The sequence below is a fragment of the Scyliorhinus torazame genome, chromosome 19, assembly GCF_047496885.1.
Source record: "Scyliorhinus torazame isolate Kashiwa2021f chromosome 19, sScyTor2.1, whole genome shotgun sequence".
Taxonomy (NCBI): Eukaryota; Metazoa; Chordata; class Chondrichthyes; order Carcharhiniformes; family Scyliorhinidae; genus Scyliorhinus; species Scyliorhinus torazame.
The window spans coordinates 68878891-68899013 of NC_092725.1; the positions used below are offsets into that span (position 1 = coordinate 68878891).

Below are 20123 nucleotides of genomic sequence, written 5' to 3' on the forward strand. Positions count from 1 at the left end.
GTGGCGTTTTGATGCCAGTTTTCCTGGCGTAAAAGACTACGGTTTTCACAGCTGCATGGGGACATAGTCCCAAAAACGTAGAATCCAGCCCATTGTTTTTATCTCTAGATCTCTAAACTTCAGAGTGAGAATGCTGGAGATGTTGTGGGTGGGGAGGCTGCAATGCTTCATACTTCTGGGCTGTATATGTGCAAGAGATGATTCATGACTTCCAAAGTAACACCAGATAGGCTTCCTGGGCTTCTCTTAAAAACCTTCCCAGAATAAACGTGGACAGGAGTTTGCCTGCGGCTTCTGGACGAAGCCTTCAGGCTGAAACGTGGGTCCGAAGCCTGCTTTGTGTAGGGAAACAGTCACTGATTGTGATTTTCCCCAGTACAGCCAATTAACTGATGGAAGTGGGCTCAATGTCCAACTCAGGCAGGCCGACTCGTGAAGCCAATCAGAGGCTTTCCTACGTGAAAATGAGCAACAGCTCTAATGACAGGTAAGTGAGGAAGAGGGCACTTCAAAATGGAGATGCCTGTCCGCCAGTATTTCTGAACATAAAATAAAGTGTTTTTTACAGGATGCCCTCGAGGGGGCAGCACCCGGTCAGGCTGAGAGGGTTGCTCGACCTGCCTGGAAAATCCCACTCTTATCTCCCTTCATTTGCTGTAAGTGGACCCTGAGAAATTATGTTGCAGACTAAGAGTAACCCTGCCCCTGCAAACCCCCTCCTCCCCACCCCTCCAGCCTCACTTCTGCCTCCACAAACATAGCCTAGAGGTAAGTTGGAGCTGAAGAACTGTCCCTTCGAATCCTGGCCCCAGCGTTAACTCAATATCAAGCCCAATGTTTCCTCAGAATTGCATTTAGGGTTGTATAGACTTTTACTGCACAGAAGGAGTCCGTTCGGCCTGCCATGTCTGCGCTGCCCATCAACCACCTATCTATTCTGATCCCATGTTCCAGCACTTGACCTTGTAAGACCTTGTAGCTATGGCGTTTCAAATGCTCATCTAAATGCTTCTTAAATGTTGTGAGGGTTCCAGCCGCTACCACCCTTTCAGGCAGTGAGTTCCAGAATCCCACCAGCCTCAGAGTGAAAAGGATTTTCCTCAAATCCTGCCTAAATCTCCTGCACCTGACCTTAACCTTACGCCCCCTGGCTATTCAGCACCCCACTAAGGGGAAAAGTTCCCCTTAATGAATGAGATCTTAAAACAAAGCCTGCAGAAACCAAACCATAGCCTCTCTCTCCGAACAGACGTTCCTGTGAGGCTTCTGGTTTCTTTAAAATGGTTTGTGATTCCAGAGAGAGCTTGAGTTAGGAATTGTGATTTTTAAAAAGGTACCTGTGCAGAGCGAGTTCTTTTCCATGAATGTCTCATTTCGGCACATCAAAGGTGTGATTTAATCCATGGTACTTCTCTCATGCAAAATCTTTGAGAGTTTGACTTTGCTGCATTTGCACTGCTTTTGGGTCAAAGGACTCAAACGTTTTGTCCGCCTCCCGTCAGCTGTGATTTCAGTACATTACACTCACTGGTCAGTGAAAGAATATGCGAGAGAATTTGTACTCTGGGATTATCTTGTAAAGTAGATCGTAAATTTGAAAATCCGAGTGCTGTAAAGCTGAGAAGCAGGCTAAATCCCAGCTTTGTGTCAATGGTATTAATTTCTTTGTTGGATAATCCTGTGTTAAGTAAGCAGATTGCAGGCTTAAAGTAGACTGCCATTTTGAGTAAACGGACACTTGAGACTTACCTTAATAGGGCTGGTAAACAAAGGATAACTGAAATATTGGACTGGTCAGAATTGCAAACTGCATCTGTGTAACCTGCACATGTACATGAAATGGCATCTAACCCCCCACGCACCCACATAGAGCCATAGAGTTTTATAACATGCAAAGAGACCCTTCGGCCCATGGTGTCTGCGCCAGCCATCAAGCACCTATCTATTCTCATCCCATTTTCCAGTACTTGGCCCGTGGATTTATATGCTATGGCATTTCAAGTGCTCACCTAAATACTTAAAAGTTGTGAGGGTTCCGGCCTCCACCACGCTATGCTCCCTGGTTATTGATCCCTCCACTAAGGGAAAAGTACCTTCCTATCCATGTCCCTCATAATTTTATACATCTCAATCAGGTCACCCTGAGCCTTCACTGCTCCAGCGAAAACAACCCCAGCCTATCCAGTCTCTCTTGATAGAGGACGCACTCCAGGCCAGACAACATCCTGGTAAATCTCCTCTGCACCCTCTCCATCGTAATCTCTTCCTACAGTGTGGTGACCAGAATTGCACACTGTACGCCAGCTGGGGCCTAACCAGCGTTTTATACAGCTCCAACCTAACCTCCCTGCTCTTAAATTCAATGCCTCAGTTAATAAAGGCAAGAATCCCATAAGTCTTCTTAACCACCTTATGCACCTGTCCTTCTGTGTTCAGAGATCTGTGGACTTTCACACCAAGATCCACTGTACACCTACGATCCTACCATTGTGTATTCCCTTGCCTTATAAGTCTTCCCAAACTGCACCAGGGACCTGGATTTGATTCCCAGCTTGGGTCACATCTGTGCGGAGTCTGCACGTTCTCCCTGTGTCTACATGGGTTTCCTCCTGGTGCTCTGGTTTCCTCCCACAAATCCCGAAAGACATACTTGTTAGGTGAATTGGACGTTCTGAATTCTCCCTCTGTGTATCCGAACAGGCGCCAGTGTGTGGCAACTCGGGGATTTTCACAGTAACTTCATTGCAGTGCTAATGTAAGCCTACTTGTGACAATAACGATTATTATTGTGCCCATCAAACCAGCCCATCTATATCATCCTGTAATTTAAGGCCTTGCTCCTCACTATTTGCCACATCAGCAATTTTTGTGTAATCTGCGAACTTACTTATCATTCCTCCTACATTCACATCCAGATCATTAACGTATACTACACATTACAAGGGACCCAGCACCAATCCCTGACTGGGCACAGTCTTCCAGTAACAAAAACAACATTCAACTATCACCCTCTAAGCCAGTTTTGGATCCAGTTTGCCCTGGATCCCTAAAGCGAGATGGAGCACTGCCCCTCCCTTGTAGAGGTTTCTATGTATTGGCATAAAAAGCTCTCTTGGAAACGTTTTAAGAATTCCACCCCCTCTAAGCCTTTCACACTTTGAATATCTCAATTAGTATTGAGGAGGTTGAAATCCCCTATTATTACCCAATTTTTCTTCTTCTGAGAGGTTTGCCTACATAATCTGCCTTTCTATCCCTCCCTGAATGCGTGCAATTCTTCCTCCTCTTTTGCCTCCCCCTCTATCACACCTGAAACGTCTATACCCTGGGATGCTCAGCTGACAGTCATGCCCTTCTCTCAACCGAGGTTTTGTGTTTGCCATAATGTCATAATTGTGTGTGCTGATCAACACTCTAATCAATCTCACCCATCAGGTTCCTCGCATTGAAATAAAAGCAGCTTATTTACCAGTCCTCCCATGTGCCTTATCATAACCTCTGTCTGCTCTTCCCACTGTACTTGCCTGATTTATCCTCTATATTTGACTCCATCTTCTCACCCACTGTACTGTTACTTTGGATCCCATCCCCCTTCCAAATTAGCTTAAACGCTGCCCAGTACTGAGCACGCATGTGAAGGTCAAAACTTTGGGATGAAATGCCCTTTATTTAGAAGTGATTGTATCCATAGAATCCCTTGAATCGCAAACTGATTAGGGCTGCAATGTTGCACCTTCTGCTTATAAGGGAGCTCTTGGACATGTTTGTTCTTGGCGACCAAAATGACCTACTCTTTGTAGTAATCATAATGTCATGAAATGTAACCTTGAGGCATGCCACCCACTATTTATATATAGTCTCCACATATAAAAGGAAATAAAGATGGGCATTTTATGTGACAGAATGTCAAGAGCTGTTTATACAGAAACTGTCCTCAGTGATCTGCAAACCCTGGTGATTAACTAAACCACTGGAGCAAATAAAATACTGGTATGGCTGCTTTCCAGAACAAACATAATCCGGTGGATATTGCTTAATGGAAATAGAAAACGGTCATTATGTATTTGCTTATATGCGCCCATACTGTATTTTATAGTGATCTGATTTATCTCTTTGTACATCTCCATCAGTTACCTCATTTACACAGCTCATTAACCAATGTCTACATTTTTTTTGAACTCAGATTATTTCATGTCACATTGCCTTTCATAGAAATGAAAGCCTTTGTGACAGGATGGTCGAGTATTTGTCTTTCCCATTATGGTTGTACAGACACTGGTAGAAGCAACACATCAGCCTTGCACACGTGCCCAAAATTATGTGTGTTGAGGCTGATTTCCATCACTACTGCTGTTGAATCCTGGTTGAGAGTGGGTGCAAATCCAGTCAGACTAGTAATGTGCTAATAGAACATCTAAGATCATACAATTTGCATAATTGTCCCCAAACTGAACAGTAGGCGTGGACTTGTGTAAGGGAGCAGTCAAATGGGTGTGAGCGAAACTTAAAGATTTGGAATAGGGGAAATTTGGAAAAGACCAACAGGCATTTTAACTCACCAGTAGACTTCATCATGGCTTGAAGGGACAGAGGGCGAACAGAGATAGCAAAATGACCAGGAGCGGATCTACTATGAAACTAATGAAGCTTAAGCTTCAGGGCCCCTAATCCCGGAGGGGCCCCAGAAGCGACTTTAGTCCACATTGCTTAACAGTTTTGTGTCTACTGTATGAGAAGAGGTTTTTAAAAAATAATAATAATAATAATATAGTGTAATTCAATACAAAATAATAGTTAAAATAAAAATTAAAAGGATCATGTAGGGGGGACTTCCGGTGGCGTGGGCGAGCAGGGCGGCCGCAACAACAAGAGATCCCGCCGGTGGCCACGATTCGCGGCGATTTCGGGGAAATCCCCGAATCCTCACGCACTCCCCGACTATCGTCGGCCTTTGGGGCCGTCACGAGCAGCCAGCGGGGCCGGTTTAAAAACCGGTGAAGAACCCCACGCGGGTGTCGGGCGGCGGGGCTGAGGTGCTGGGCCCGGCGCGGCAGGTTAGAGCAGCGGGGGCGGAGCTACGAGGAGGCTGAGGTGGCAGGCCCAAGGCCAGGGCACTATGTAGGGAGGGTGCTCTACGTCGGATGGCTCCCACCTAGGAAGAAGAAAGAAGGTTGAAGCCTCGTCCCAGGGGAGCTCTGGATGAATGCAGAGGAGAAAGAAAGAAGGTTTAAGGAAGTTTGGTGAAAGTTTTTGTTTCTCTCCCCCTTTTTTTTTTCAAAAAAAGAATGTCAGATTGATGAAGGACAGGAGGGTGAAGGGGGAGAGAGGAGAAAAGAAAGATAAAAAGCAATAAGCCGCTAAAGGATGCGAAGAGCAGTGTCGAAGAAAGGAGGAAACGCGGGTTTGCCGCCGAAGGAGAAGACGAGCAAAAGTGTTGACAGGATGGCGGAAGCCGAACTGCAAGGCAAGGCCCCAAGATGATCGAGGTGATGGCGGTGGAGCTGGAAAAACAGTTTGTGAGGCACATGGAGGCCTTGAGGAAAGAGACAGCGGTCGTATTGTGGTCATTGGTGGAGGAGGCAATCGGCCCGATGAGGGTGGAGGTGGCAAAGGCATCGGCCGAGGTGACAGAGCAGGGCGAGAAGGTGAAGGAGGTGGAGGAGGCCGTGACACGACACAGCGACCAGGTAACCTCGATGGGGGACGAGCTGCGGAGGGTGGTGGAGGTTAACAGAGGACTCCGAGCAAAGCTGGAAGACTTGGAAAACCGCTCAAGGTGGCACAATTTAAGAATTGTGGGCTTGCCCGAAGGGACAGAGGGCCCAAGGCCAACGCAATACTTCGCTAAGAAGTTGGCGGAGCTGATGGGTTGGGTGAGAGCCCCACCCTGTACGAGCTAGACCGAGCTCATCGGTCATTAAGGCCGAAGCCCAAAGTCAACGAGCCGCCAAGGGCAGTAATTATCTGTTTCTATAAGTTTTGCATGAAGGAGAAGGTATTAAGCTGGGCGAAGCAGGAGCGTGAGGTGCCTGTGGGATGGTTCTGCTGTTCGGTCTACCAGGACTTGACGGTGGAGTTGGCAAAAAGACAAGCGGCGTTTGGGCGAGTGAAGGCGGCTTTGTACAAGAAGGGGGTGCGATTTGGTGTGGTGCACCCGGCGAAGTTGAGAGTAACATATAACGCCAAAGACTTTTATTCTGAGACAGCAGAGGCGGCTGAGGTGTTCGTGAGGGCAGAAGGCTTGGGACAGACGTGAAGAGCGGAACTGGAAGAAAGACTGTGGACTGTGTTTGAGCGGCTGGAAAATGTACAAATGTTACAACTTTCTTTTTACTGATTTGTATTGAAATTTACTTCTCTTTGCATTGTTACAGAGTTCAAGTTAATGGTGTTCTGTGTTGCGACGGTTAAATGTTATGTTAGTGAATTGTAGGGGTTGGATTGTTGGGTTTGTTTTGGTGTTTCTTTCTCTGGGACTGGGTGGAACACCCGCGCTAGCCAACTAAAGTCGGTTAGTGAACGGGGGTGAGGTGAGAGGAGAGCTGCGGATGTTGGAGCCTGGATAGCAGGCTTCAATGGGCCTACGAGGCGAGCAAGACAGGGTGGAGAGATGGATGTTGGGGGATGTTTTTGTAGGGGGGGTTCTTGGGAGGGGGGGAAGGGGTTCGATGTTAACAGTGGACAAGGGCGGGTCAGGCTTATGGGGCAGGGCCCGGTGGTATGGTGATGGTGGATAAGAAAGGTGGGGGAGGTGAGAGACCCCCAGTAAGGATAGTCACGTGGAACTACGAATGCACCACGAAATAGAAAGTGCATGTCAGAAAGGCAAGGTCACAGTGATCATGGGGGACTTCAATATGCAGATGGACTCGGTAAATAATGCTGCCAGTGGACCCAAGGAAAGGGAATTCATTGAATGTTTACAGGAGGGCTTTTTGGAACAGCTTGTGATGGAGCCCACGAGGGAACAGGCCATTCTGGACTTAGTGTTATGTAATGAGCCAGACTTGATTAAAGATCTTAAAGTAAGGGAGCACTTAGGAGGCAGTGATCATAATATGGTAGAATTCAATCTCCAATTTGAAAGAAAGAAGGTAGAATCAGATGTAAAGGTGTTACAGTTAAATAAAGGTAACTACAGGGGCATGAGGGAGGAACTGACGAAAATCGACTGGGAGCAGAGCCTAGTGGGAAAGACAGTAGAACAGCAATGGCAGGAGTTTCTGGGAGTAATTGAGGACACAGTGCAGAGGTTCATCCCAAAGAAAAGAAAGGTTATCAGAGGGGGGATTAGGCAGCCATGGCTGACAAAGGAAGTTAGGGAATGCATCAAAGCAAAAGAGAAAGCCTATAATGTGGCAAAGAGTAGTGGGAAGTCAGAAGATTGGGAAGGCTACAAAAACAAACAGAGGATAACAAAGAGAGAAATAAGGAAAGAGAGGATCAAATATGAAGGTAGGCTAGCCAGTAACATTAGGAATGATAGTAAAAGTTTCTTTAAATACATTAAAAACAAACGGGAGGCAAACATTGACATTGGGCCGCTCCAAAATGACGCTGGTAATTTTGTGAAGGGAGACAAGGAAATAGCTGAGGAACTAAATAAGTACTTTGTGTCAGTCTTCACAGTAGAAGACATGAGTAATATCCCACCAATTCCAGAGAGTCAGGGGGCAGAGTTGAATATGGTAGCCATCACAAAAGAGAAAGTGCTAGAGAAACTAAGAGGTCTAAAAATTGATAAATCTCCGGGCCCAGATGGACTACATCCTAGAGTTCTAAAGGAGATAGCTGAAGAAATAGTGGAGGCATTAGTTATGATCTTTCAAAAGTCACTGGAGTCCAGGAAAGTCCCAGAGGATTGGAAAATCGCTGTTGTAACCCCCCTGTTCAAGAAGGGAACAAGGAAAAAGATGGAAAATTATAGGCCAATTAGCCTAACCTCGGTTGTTGACAAGATTCTAGAAACCATTGTTAAGGATGAGATTTCTAAATTCTTGGAAGTGCAGGGTCAGATTAGGACAAGTCAGCATGGATTTAGTAAGGGGAGGTCGTGCCTGACAAACCTGTTAGAGTTCTTTGAAGAGATAACAAATAGGTTAGACCAAGGAGAGCCAATGGATGTTATCTATCTTGACTTCCAAAAGGCCTTTGATAAGGTGCCTCACGGGAGACTGCTGAGTAAAATAAGGGCCCATGGTATTCGAGGCAAGGTACTAACATGGATTGACGATTGGCTGTCAGGCAGAAGGCAGAGAGTTGGGATAAAAGGTTCTTTTTCGGAATGGCAACCGGTGACGAGTGGTGTCCCGCAGGGTTCAGTGTTGGGGCCACAGCTGTTCTCTTTATATATTAACGATCTAGATGACGGGACTGGGGGCATTCTGGCTAAGTTTGCCGATGATACAAAGATAGGTGGAGGGGCAGGTAGTATGGAAGAGGTGGGGAGGCTGCAGAAAGATTTAGACAGTTTAGGAGTGGTCCAAGAAATGGCTGATGAAATTCAACATGGGCAAGTGCGAGGTCTTGCACTTTGGAAAAAAGAATAGAGGCATGGACTATTTTCTAAATGGTGACAAAATTCATAATGCTGAAGTGCAAAGGGACTTGGGAGTCCTAGTCCAGGATTCTCTAAAGGTAAACTTGCAGGTTGAGTCCGTAATTAAGAAAGCAAATGCAATGTTGTCATTCATCTCAAGAGGCTTGGAATATAAAAGCAGGGATGTACTTCTGAAGCTTTATAAAGCATTAGTTAGGCCCCATTTAGAATACTGTGAGCAATTTTGGGCCCCACACCTCAGGAAGGACATACTGGCACTGGAGCGGGTCCAGCGGAGATTCACTCGGATGATCCCAGGAATGGTAGGCCTAACATACGATGAACGTCTGAGGATCCTGGGATTATATTCATTGGAGTTTAGGAGGTTGAGGGGAGATCTAATAGAAACTTACAAGATAATGAATGGCTTAGATAGGGTGGATGTAGGGAAGTTGTTTCCATTAGCAGGGGAGACTAGGACCCGAGGGCACAGCCTTAGAATAAAAGGGAGTCACTTTAGAACAGAGATGAGGAGAAATTTCTTCAGCCAGAGAGTGGTGGGTCTGTGGAATTCATTGCCACAGAGGGCGGTGGAGGCCGGGACGTTGAGTGTCTTTAAGACAGAAGTTGATAAATTCTTGATTTCTCGAGGAATTAAGGGCTATGGAGAGAGAGCGGGTAAATGGAGTTGAAATCAGCCATGATTGAATGGCGGAGTGGACTCGATGGGCCGATTGGCCTTACTTCCGCTCCTATGTCTTATGGTCTTATGGAACATGAGAGGGCTAGGAGGTCCGGTCAAGAGGTCAAGGGTGCTTGCACATCTTAAAAGTTTGAAAGCCGATGTAGCAATGCTGCAGGAGACTCCCTTGAGGGTGAAGGACCAGGTGAGACTTAAAAAGGGCTGGGTTAGCCAAGTGTTTCACTCCAGATTTGATGGAAGGGCTCGAGGGGTAGCGGTGCTGGTCAACAAAAGGGTACGCTTCCAGATGGAGAAGTTGGTGGCAGATCAGGGGGGTAGATATGTGATTGTGGCTGGCGCGCTGGAGGGGAGATTAGTGGCGCTGTTAAGTGTATACGGTCCCAATTGGGATGATGTGGGATTCGCGAGGAAGGTGTTTGGGGCTATTCCCGACTTGGACACGCATGAGCTGATTGTTGGGGGGGGGGGGGACTGGAACTTAGTGCAGGAGTCAAGGTTGGACAGATCACGCGCTCGCTGGTCCCATCAGGGGGGGGGCGAGGGCGCTGGCTGGGCTAATGGTGGAAATGGGAGGGGTGGACCCTCGAGGTTCCTGCACCCAAGGGAACGGGAGTAATCATTTTTCTCAGCGGTCCATAAGGTATACTCGCGGATCGACTTTTTTGTGGTGGGGAAGGCTTTGCTGGCTGGAGTCAAGGGGTCGGAATACTCTGCAATTGCAGTGTCAGACCACGCTCCACATTGGGTGAATATGGTGCTGGAGAAGGGGGCAGCGCAGAGGTGTGGAAACTGGATCTGGGGTTTTTGGGGAACCAAGTGTTCTGTGAGAAAATTGAAAAGATAATTAAGGAATATGTAGGTTTCAATTGTACGGGTGAGGTGTCGAAGGCAGTCGTCTGGGCGGCTCTAAAGGCGGTGGTGAGAGGTGAGGTAATTTTGTTTAAGGCCAGGGTGGATAAAGAGGAGAGGTTGGAGTGGCTGAGGGTAATAGATGAGATGTTGGAGGTAGATAGGAGGTATGCAGAGGATGGGGACCCGGCGAAGCTGGAAAAGAGGAAGGAACTACAGGCGAGCTTCGACCGACTGTCCACCAGGAAGGCGGTGCGCCAACTGAGACGAGCAAGGGGTGCAGTTTATGAACATGGAGATAAGTTAGCAGGTCAGCTCCGGAGGGAGGCAGCGGCAAGGGAAATTCTTCAGGTGAAGGATAGGGCAGGGAGGTTGGTGGTGGCCCCAGTGCTGATTAACAAGGTTTTTGAGGAGTTTTATGAGAGGTTGTACAAGTCAGAGCCACCTGGGGGAGACCGTGAGATGCAGGAATTTCTAGATGGGTTGGAGTACCCGAGGCTAGGGGAGGGGGACAGGGCTACATTAGAAGGAGCAATAGTGGAGCAGGAGATAAAGGATGCGATTGGGAGGATGCAGTTGGGGAAGGTGGCAGGGCTGGATGGGTTTCCGGTGGAATATTATAACAAATTTAAGGATAGGTTGGCACCCCTGATGGTGGGGATGTTTGAGGAGGCGATAGGGAAGGGGGTGTTGCCGCAAACCTTGGGGCAGGCATCGATTTCCCTGTTACTAAAAAAAGATAAGGTCCGACGGAGGGTGGGTTGTATCGGCCCATATCACTTCTGAATGTGGACGCAAAAGTGTTGGCGAAGGTACTGGTGGGTAGGCTGGAGGAGTGCCTTCCGAAGGTAATAGGGGAGGATCAGACGGGGTTCGTGAAAGGGAGGCAGCTGTTTTCGAACATTAGGAGGGTTTTGAACGTTGTTATGGCACCGGCAGAAGGGAAGGAAACAGAGGTAGTTGTGGCATTGGACGCCGAGAAGGCATTTGATCGGGTAGAATGGGGGTACCTGATGGCAGTGCTGGAGCAGTTTAGGATTGGACCAAGGTTTGTGAACTGGGTAAAGCTATTATATAAGGAGCCGAAGGCGAGTGTCCGCACAAATAATATCAGTTCGAGATACTTTTCTCTCCACCGTGGGACGAGACAGGGATGTCCTCTGTCCCCCCTGCTGTTTGCACTTGCAATTGAGCCGTTGGCCATCGCATTGAGAAGTTCGGGAGCATGGAAAGGAATAGTGCGGGGGGGAATAGAGCTTAGGGTGTCCTTATATGCCGACGACTTGCTGCTGTATGTGTCGGAACCGAGTGCGTCGATAGGAGGAATATTGGAGCTACTGCGGGTATTTGGGTCTTTCTCGAGGTACAAGCTGAACCTGGACAAGAGTGAGTATTTTGTGGTTTCTCGGCCGGGGGTGGGGGCAGGGGTGGGGGGGCTGCCATTCCGTAGAGCAGGGACTCATTTTAGGTATCTGGGGGTGCAGGTTGCCCGGGAGTGGGGGAAGGCTTCGCAGGTACAACATCACTAGTTTGGTGGGGATAGTGAAAACCGATCTGGCAAGGTGGGACGGCCTTCCTCTGTCACTGGCGGGTCGGGTACAGGCGGTTATAATAAATGTGTTGCCGCGATTCCTGTTTATTTTTCAATGCCTACTGATTTTCCTGCCAAAGTCTTTTTTCAGGGAGATTGAGGGAAGGATTACCTCATTCATATGGGTAGGGAAGGTGGCCAGAGTGAGAAAGGTGCTGCGACAGAGGGGAAGGCAGGCAGGGGGCTTGGGTCTCCCGAACCTGTTGTACTACTACAGGGCGGCGAATGTGGAGAAGGTGCGGAGCTGGGTCAGAGGGGTTGATTCTCAGTGGGTCAGAATGGAGGAGAGTTTGTGCAGGGGGTCAGGGCTGAAGGCACTAGCAACAGCGCCACTCCCAATAGCTCCGGGGAAATATTCAGTGAGTCCGGTAATAATAGCTTCATTGAAAATCTGGAGGCAGTTTCGCCAACATTTCGGGTTGGGGGTAGGGTCAAGGGAAATGCCGATTTGGGGGAACCACAGATTTGGGCCAGGGAGGTGGGATGGAAGTTTTTGGAAATGGGAAGAGAAGGGGATTAAGACGCTAAAAGGTTTGTTTCTTCGGGGTCGGTTTGCAGGATTGAGGGAGCTGGAAGCAAAATATGGGCTAGAGCAGGGAGAAATGTTTAGGTACATGCAGGTTCGGGATTTTGCAGGAAGGAGATACAGGGCTTCCCAGAGGAACCGGCCTCCACATTGCTGGAGGAGGTGTTGACGACAAGGGGACTGGAGAAGGGGGCAGTGTCAGCGGTGTACGGAGCTATTCTAGAAGAGGATAAGGCACCACTGGAAGGGATCAAAGCAAAGCGGGAGGAAGAGCTGGGAGAGGTTATGGAGGAGGGGGTCTGGTGTGAGTGAATGCTTCCACCGAGGTTGGGGCTGATACGGCTGAAGGTGGTATATAGAGCGCACCTCACGAGGGCGAGGATGAGCCGATTTTTTGAAGGAGTAGAGGATGTGTGTGAGCGGTGCGGGGGAGGAGGGGGGCGCTAATCACGTTGATATGTTTTGGTCCTGTCCAAAGCTAGGGGAGTACTGGAAGGAGGTGTTTAGGGTAATTTCCAAGGTGGTGCGTGTGAAACTGGACCCGGGTCCCCAGGAGGCCATATTCGGGGTGTCGGACCAGCCAGGGTTGGAAACTGGTGCGGAGGCAGATATCATAGCCTTCGCTTCGTTGATCGCCCGAAGGCGGATCCTGCTGGGGTGGAGAGCAGCCTCCCCACCCAGTGCCCTGGCTTGGCGTGGGGACCTGTTGGAATACTTGACCCTTGAGAAGGTTAAGTTTGAACTGAGGGGAAGCTCGGAGGGGTTCTACAATTCATGGGCATTATTTATTATGCACTTTCAAGAACTGGATAACATCGAACATTAGTTGGGGGGTGGGGGGGGGGGGGGCTGTGTCAATTAAGGGTGACTACGGGTAATCCCTGATTCCTTTTTGTCATTTGTTTATGTAAACATGCGGGCTGATGTTTGGGGGTTGGTGGGCGGATGGGATCGTTGTTATTGTTATGGGGATTGACATATCTTGCTGATTATTGTTTATTGTTGATGGGTGTAAATGCGGGAGAAAATGTGAAAAAGGAGGAGAATTTTTTAAAAAAAATGTTTTAAGTATCATGTAGGATGTTTCATTCTAAATATATTTAATATAAAATAATTATAAATAATTTAAAACACTATTAACATTTATGACAGAAATACAAACAGTAGATGACGTGTCGTAACAAAAAAGGGGAGCCGTTGAAAAGGCAATCGCAATGCTAATGTGAATTTTCAACGTGATAGCACTCGTGATAGCGATCTAGACAAGAACTTTTTTCAACAAAGTGTTCATAAGGATGCATATTGTCTCTAGAAAATGACATTGCAAGGAAGCTCTCATATGACAAAACTGTACGTGAATATGTTGTTGAAAAAACAGAAAAAAGAGTATTTTGTAAAATGTAGTATGTATTCTCATCGGTGTCTAAAATAAAAGATTATATTGACTATGGTCTTTTCTATGTTTTATTTCATCATTCTATGGTGCATCATGCATGTATATAACATTTCCCTAATTTTCATCCCCCATAACTCGAAAACTATAAGGCGTAGGAAATTTTTATTCACAGCAGTGACTTTGACATGTGAGATAATCCAGTACAGCAATTTGAATCAAAATCTGAGATGTAGCGGTAAAACCTTTTTGAAAATTTGTGGTGATCTGTCGTGGAACAACCCCATTGAAGAAGATAACAGTGGTTACCCAGACCTCGTTGCTGGTTGCGAAGGGGCCCCCATAACAGTTCAAGCTTCAGGGCCCCCAAAAAGTAGGTCTGCCACTGAAAATGATGAGAAGCGAAGCTCAAGATGAAAGCTTAAGCTCACAGACAAATGGTGGAGGAGCCTAGGACCTGACCCACTTGTTTGCTGACAGCTCGGCTTTTACGAGTGGCACATGTGGTGGTGGTGAGGAGGATGGCCCAGCTTTCTCATCCACGGTGCCATTGCCAGAAGTCAGCATGGCGGTACACCTGCATGGAGAGGAGGCAGGCATTTGAGGTTGCAATTAACCATCACCCGTCACGTGCTGTGCCAACTCTTACGGAGCATGTCAGCAGCAGGTGACCTTGTAACAGAGTTCAATATCTGATGGTATTGGTTTTGGGGGGGCATGTTCCCATTATGTTGGGATTCCGGCAGTGATGGGGTGGAGGGGGGAATGATGTCCTCATATCAGGGTGGTGGTGGTGGGGAGAAAAATGTAGAGGGGTGGGGAGAGGTTCCCCGATGCCAGAATGGATTGAGGAGGAGGAGAGGGGGGGGGGGGGGGGGGGGGGGGGGGAGTCATCCTGATGCCTGCATGGTGTGGGGATGGGGGGGGGGGGTGGGGGGGGTGAACAGACTACTGAGTGGTGGGAGATAGGTTGGCCCTTTGTGATGGACGCCTGGGGCCGTTCCCCTTGTTTGCAGAGGTCCCGATGTCCGGGAGGGGGGGGGGCTTTAACTGTACTTTGAAATCAGAGAGGCACCCCGATCTCTGTCTCTCTCTCTTCCCCCCCCCCCCCCCCCCCCCCCCCCCCCCAGAATGACGATGTAAATAACCAATTTCTTTTGACAGTGTTAGAAGGTCTGGAGTGAAAACCTGGCTCTGTTTCTGGGGAGAAACATGTCGGTTTTCAGTCAGAACTGCCATCTTTTAGGAAACTTCTGCCCCTTGATTTAAGAAGCTGGTGTGCAGGAATAAAAGACTCTTTTCTGTAATGTCTTTCAGGACCTCAGGAAGCCCTTTACAGCCAGTGAAGTACTTTGAAGCATAGTCTGCTGTGGGTGTCGGAAGAAATATAAGGAAATGCTCCAGAAAAAGCCTGAGAGCTGTTAACAGAATCTTCTTGTTACATCCTTTTTATGAACTGCTATCTCCAAGGAACACAGGAGATCAATTTATATATCAACAGGACCAGCCTGTTTAAAGTGTGGAAAACGATCCATGCCATCACCTGGCTCTGATTTAAAGCTTTAATGAAACCTTTGCAAATTTTTGTTGAAAGTTTGCTGCTTTCATTAAAAATTAAGTGAAAGGGTCTGAGATGCAGAGACAGAAACACAGAATCGTTACATCATAGGTGGAGTCGATTAAGCCTGCCATGCCCGTGCCACTCCCCTACCTTCTCCTCATAGCCCTAAACATTTTTCCTCTTCATGATAATCCAATTCCCTGCCATCCTGATTTTGCCATGTGGGCCAGTTGATGGGGCAGGACGGGCACCACAGTCAGGGTGTTGTGTGTTAGGCCAGCAGGCCATGCTAGCTACTCAGAAGATCATGGCAGTACATGGTCTATTTCCTGACAAATGAAGTGTGATTCTGATTTAATATTTGTTTTGCAAAACAGTTCATTCCACTAGTTCAATCCCCTAGTTCTCCAGGGATTTTACAGTGTTCCTGGGTCAAGATTTTACAAATGGGCATGCATTTTGGAGACTTAGTTCAATAGGCAGGTACATCAATCTAGCATGTCAAGGAATAATGTATCGAACTACAAATACCTGTACCTTTATGCATGACCAGTTCCTAATCTCAACCCAGACATTCAGTAAGAAGGACAGGTGTTTCAATGAAAATGGATGCTTCCCCAAAGCTTTAGGGCAGCACGGTAGCATGGTGGTTAGCACAATTGCTTCACAGCTCCAGGGTCCTAGGTTCGATTCCCAGCTTGGGTCACTGTCTGTGCGGAGTCTGCACGTTCTCCCCGTGTCTGCGTGGGTTTCCTACGGGTGCTCCGGTTTCCTCCCACAATCCAAAGATGTGCAGGTTAGGTGGATTGGCCATGCTAAATTGCCCTTAGTGTCCAAAATTGCCCTTCGTGTTGGGTGGGGTTACTGGGTAATGGGGATAGTGTAGAGGTGTGGTCTCGGGTAGGGTGCTCTTTCCAAGAGCCTGTGCAGACTCGATGGGCCGAATGGCCTCCTTGTGCACTGTAACTTCTATGAAATCTATGAAAAAGAGCAAAGGAAAGCTGGGGAGCAGCATCTTGTAGACTGTCCTAATGGACGAGAAAGAGTGAATCAGTATGATCTCTGTCTACGTAATTGGCTGAGATAACACATGTTATGTGGACATGGGCCTAATCATAGGAAGACATCAGACACAAAATGGAGTGGGGAAGGTAAATGTATACATTTCAAAGGACGGAATTTGTCCAACAAATGGAAATGTATCAGGTTCTGAATGGAAACTGAAGTGTTTCTCCCCAGAGAAAAAGACAGCTTTTCTTTCCAGATCTTCAAACACATTGTCAAAAAAGAAGCAGGGGCTGTGTGTTGTGCTGTCACTCTGACAGGGCAGGTCCTCATAGAGCCAACAAGCCTGGCTCTGCAGAGATTGGAGATACGCCATTTAGGTACATTTAAATGTATGCAGATTCATATTGGTAGGCGAGTGGAGTGGGTCAGGAGTGATGGGTTGGTTGTTTTTGAGGAGGTATTGGAGGCGGACCCTGTTAGCAGTAAGGAGAGGGGATGACTAGGCAACGAGAGTGAGGGGACAATTAAATGATGGTTACCGGTGTATTGGAGGGGAAGGCCATGGTGTTGTTGAACATGTAGGTCCCGAATGGGATGGTTGTTGGCTACAATTCCAGAATTAGCTACAAATCAATTGATTTTATGGGGGGATTTTAATTGCATGTTGTATCCAAAGTTGGATCACTCCAGGCCAAGATAGCTGGCCCCTTCGTGGATGGTGAAGGTGTTAGCTGCATTAACGGAGGAGAAGGGGAGGATCCTTGGCGGTTAAGGATTTTTCCTCCATTACACAAGGTGCACTCGAGGATTGACTTTTTTTGGCATGAAGAGGACCCTACTCCCAGGGGTGAAAAACGGTGATACTCAGCGGGGGATGAGCAGGGGATAGTAGATTTCTTTGAGAGTGGGGGAGGAATTGCGGGAGGAGTTGGAGGCGCCAGTGGGGTTGGACAAGGTTCGCACAGCTTTAGGAAAGATACAGACGGGAAAGGCGCCAGGGCCAGACAAGTTCCTGGTGGAATTTTATCGGAAGTTTAGAGATCTGTTGGTTCCGTTGGTGTTAGGGATGTTTAACGATTCACTGGCATGAGGTGTTAGTCAATTTTTTTGCAGGGGTTGAGGATACATGCGAGGAGAGTTCGAGAGTGCCTGCGAACCACTCGCACATATTCTGGTCCTCTCCCAAATTGGTGGTTTTTTGGGGGCCTTTTTTGCACCATATCAGCAATCTTTTAATCTTTTTATCAAGCAATCTTGAACATTGATTTAGTGCCCTGTTCATTAGTAGCTACATTCAGGGTGTCAGACCAGCAGAGGGTGCGGGGGCAGATGCCCTGTATTCATCTCGGTGATTGCTGGGCGGTGGATTTTGTCGAGTAGAGGCTCAGTGCCTCAGTCTGGCTAGGTGACTTGATGGAGTTTCTGTACCTCAAGAAGGTCTTCACTGTGAGAGGTTGATTGACGGGTTCTACCGTCGATGGCGACCATTCATATTGCACCTTACGGAATTGGTCGCTGTTGGTTTTTAGTTGGGGGGTAGTTTGGGTTGTTTTTGTCGTTAAGGGGGATTGTTACAGTTGTTGGCTGTTCTTTTGTAGTGTTGATACATGTTTTGCTGTATAAATGTTTAGATATGGAATGTTAAAAGTTCAATAAAAGTACTTTCAAAAGAAAGTATATAGATTGATGGTAATGAGATTCGTGCCCTCGCTGTGTGTGAACCTAACTGCACCAGCGGCGGCAGCGGGGAAAATCTCATTCTGATATCCCCCAGTACAAACCTCGTTATGGCCCTTTTGTGAGAGTTCGCAGGCACAACAGGATTTGCACCCTCAGCGAATAAACCCAGAAAATCCCCCCAAAATCACTGGTATCTGAAAATGTTGCTGTGCAATTTGTCTAAGTTTTACTAATTGTGTCTAAAATGTTTATTACCAGCATACCCTGCAATAGTGTTTTGCTGCAATTAACTGAAAAATGTGTTGCGATTAGCAGAAAAATATTACTAATCTCCCCTGAAAAACGTGATGCATCTTATTTATGCCAAAATGGGATTGCAATACTCCCAGTACTTTTAGCTCATCAGTTCGTTCCACTACCGCCCTTTCCTCAAGGTTTGTATTTTTATGAGTTGGCAGCTCATGGATAAAATCCCATGGTCATTGGAAACCTCCACCCCCCCCCACACCTCCCCCCCCCCCCCCACCCCACACACACATACACACTTTCATTAACACTTTCACATAAACAAGTGCACTTGGTTTACTTCAAATTACTATTTTCTTTCCTGAAATAATCCTCTTATTTTATAGTGTTGGAAATTGTCTTTGCCTGCACAGCATGAAATCTTGTTTCTTGTTTGCAGGTACCTTTATGCACTTGGGCAGAAGGTTTGGAAGAGGTGGAAGAAACGATACTTTGTCCTGGTTCAGGTTAGTGAGTGACGCGTTTAGGTTAATTCATCATTTCTGAGGGATGTTGCCAGGGTTTTACATGTACCTTTCGCGAGTATGGAGTAGTGGATTGTGTGTTTTTTCCCATTGCATTTGACAACAGCAAAGGCATTTCAGCATGGCTATGGGTGAGATGTGGCTGATAACAGAAGCATCATCATACTTAGTTTATCTTGACGGATGCTGCCTGGCCTGAGCATTTTCTGTTATTGGCCATTAGTGACCCGGGATTAGTGAAGGGAATTAGTCATTAGTGTCTGATACAGGCACTATAATGTATCACTGACCTTCACACTCTGACAAGTTTAGCTTCCTGCTAGAAGTGCAGATCTGCTGAATTTACTTGGGGAGTGAGTATGTAAGTATATCCCTGACGGAGTAAGTTGTGGCTATTAAAAAGGAAAGAACTGCATTCAAAATTCTTACACCTTATTAAATCATTGCAGTTGTAATTTTTCAATGAATGCACGAAATTGTTATATTTTATGTTTTGTTGTCGTGATGTTATTAAAAATCCTGGGTTCAAATTTTCACAGGCAGTATGTCTGCTGAAGCTGTGTTTAAGGATTCATAAAAGGTGAGATAATCATTGATGTTAACTATTTGCTTGTTTACAAAGAGTTGGCAAATGGAATATTCTTTATGGAAAGGGCATTCCCTGGGCTGTCGATAATGTGAGGGATTGTGTTTAGCCATAGCTAAGCAGGTCAAGAAACATTTTAGTGAGATACAGATTATGTAATTAATGGGAGGAGCCAGGTCTGTCTGTAGTTTTTGAAAGGGTGCTAAAGGATTTGAATGACAAGACAGAAGGATTTTCATGGTGATCCTGAAAGAGTCTGTCTGTGAAGTTCTTCACAAAGAACAGCAAATTACCTTGGTAACCAGATCGCAAAGCCACAGGTTGAGACAGGAGGAAGAGAACTTGAGTGCCAATGGGAAGGCTGAGGTTCAGTTGTCAGAAACCATGTTTGATCACAAGGTTAGTAAAGAACAAGAGCAGATGGTGGATGAAGTGGATATATTTAGTTCAAGCAAATTGGTTGAATTACAACAGAAAGATTCAGAGCTAAAACAATCTTATCAGAAAGCACATATGGAGATGGAATCGGAGTATGTACCAGAGTGTTGTTACATTAGAAATAATGCATTAATGAGAAAATGGAGACCTTTACTTATTCAAACAAATGAGAAATGGGCAGAAGTTCATCAAGTGGTATTAACGGTGAGTTATAGGAAGGAGGTTTTTCAGGTAATGCATGAGGTTCCAGTAGGGAGTCATTTAAGAGTAAGGAAAATTCGAGCAAAAATTCAAAAATATTTTTATTGGCCTGGACTAGATAAGGATGCAGTTGAATTTAGCTGTACGTGTCACACACACCAGGTAATAGAAACACCTCTATGCCATTCATATGCAACTAACCTTCCATTGACAAGGAAATAAATCATCAGACACTGTGATGGGCTGGTCAAACAAGGTTGTCCCGAATGACAATGGAT

The 20123-nt window shown here is 46.7% G+C and overlaps 1 protein-coding gene across 15 annotated transcripts in view; it reads left to right on the plus strand.

The window, feature by feature from the left end:
- Positions 1-20123, plus strand: part of cadps2 (Ca++-dependent secretion activator 2) — a 1044194-nt gene that overhangs the window by 657377 nt on the left and 366694 nt on the right. For all 15 annotated transcript variants that reach the window (XM_072484477.1, XM_072484475.1, XM_072484478.1 and 12 more), the window contains exon 9: positions 18536-18602. In XM_072484477.1, the coding sequence (XP_072340578.1) occupies positions 18536-18602 (67 nt within the window). The remainder of the gene's footprint in view (positions 1-18535; positions 18603-20123) is intronic.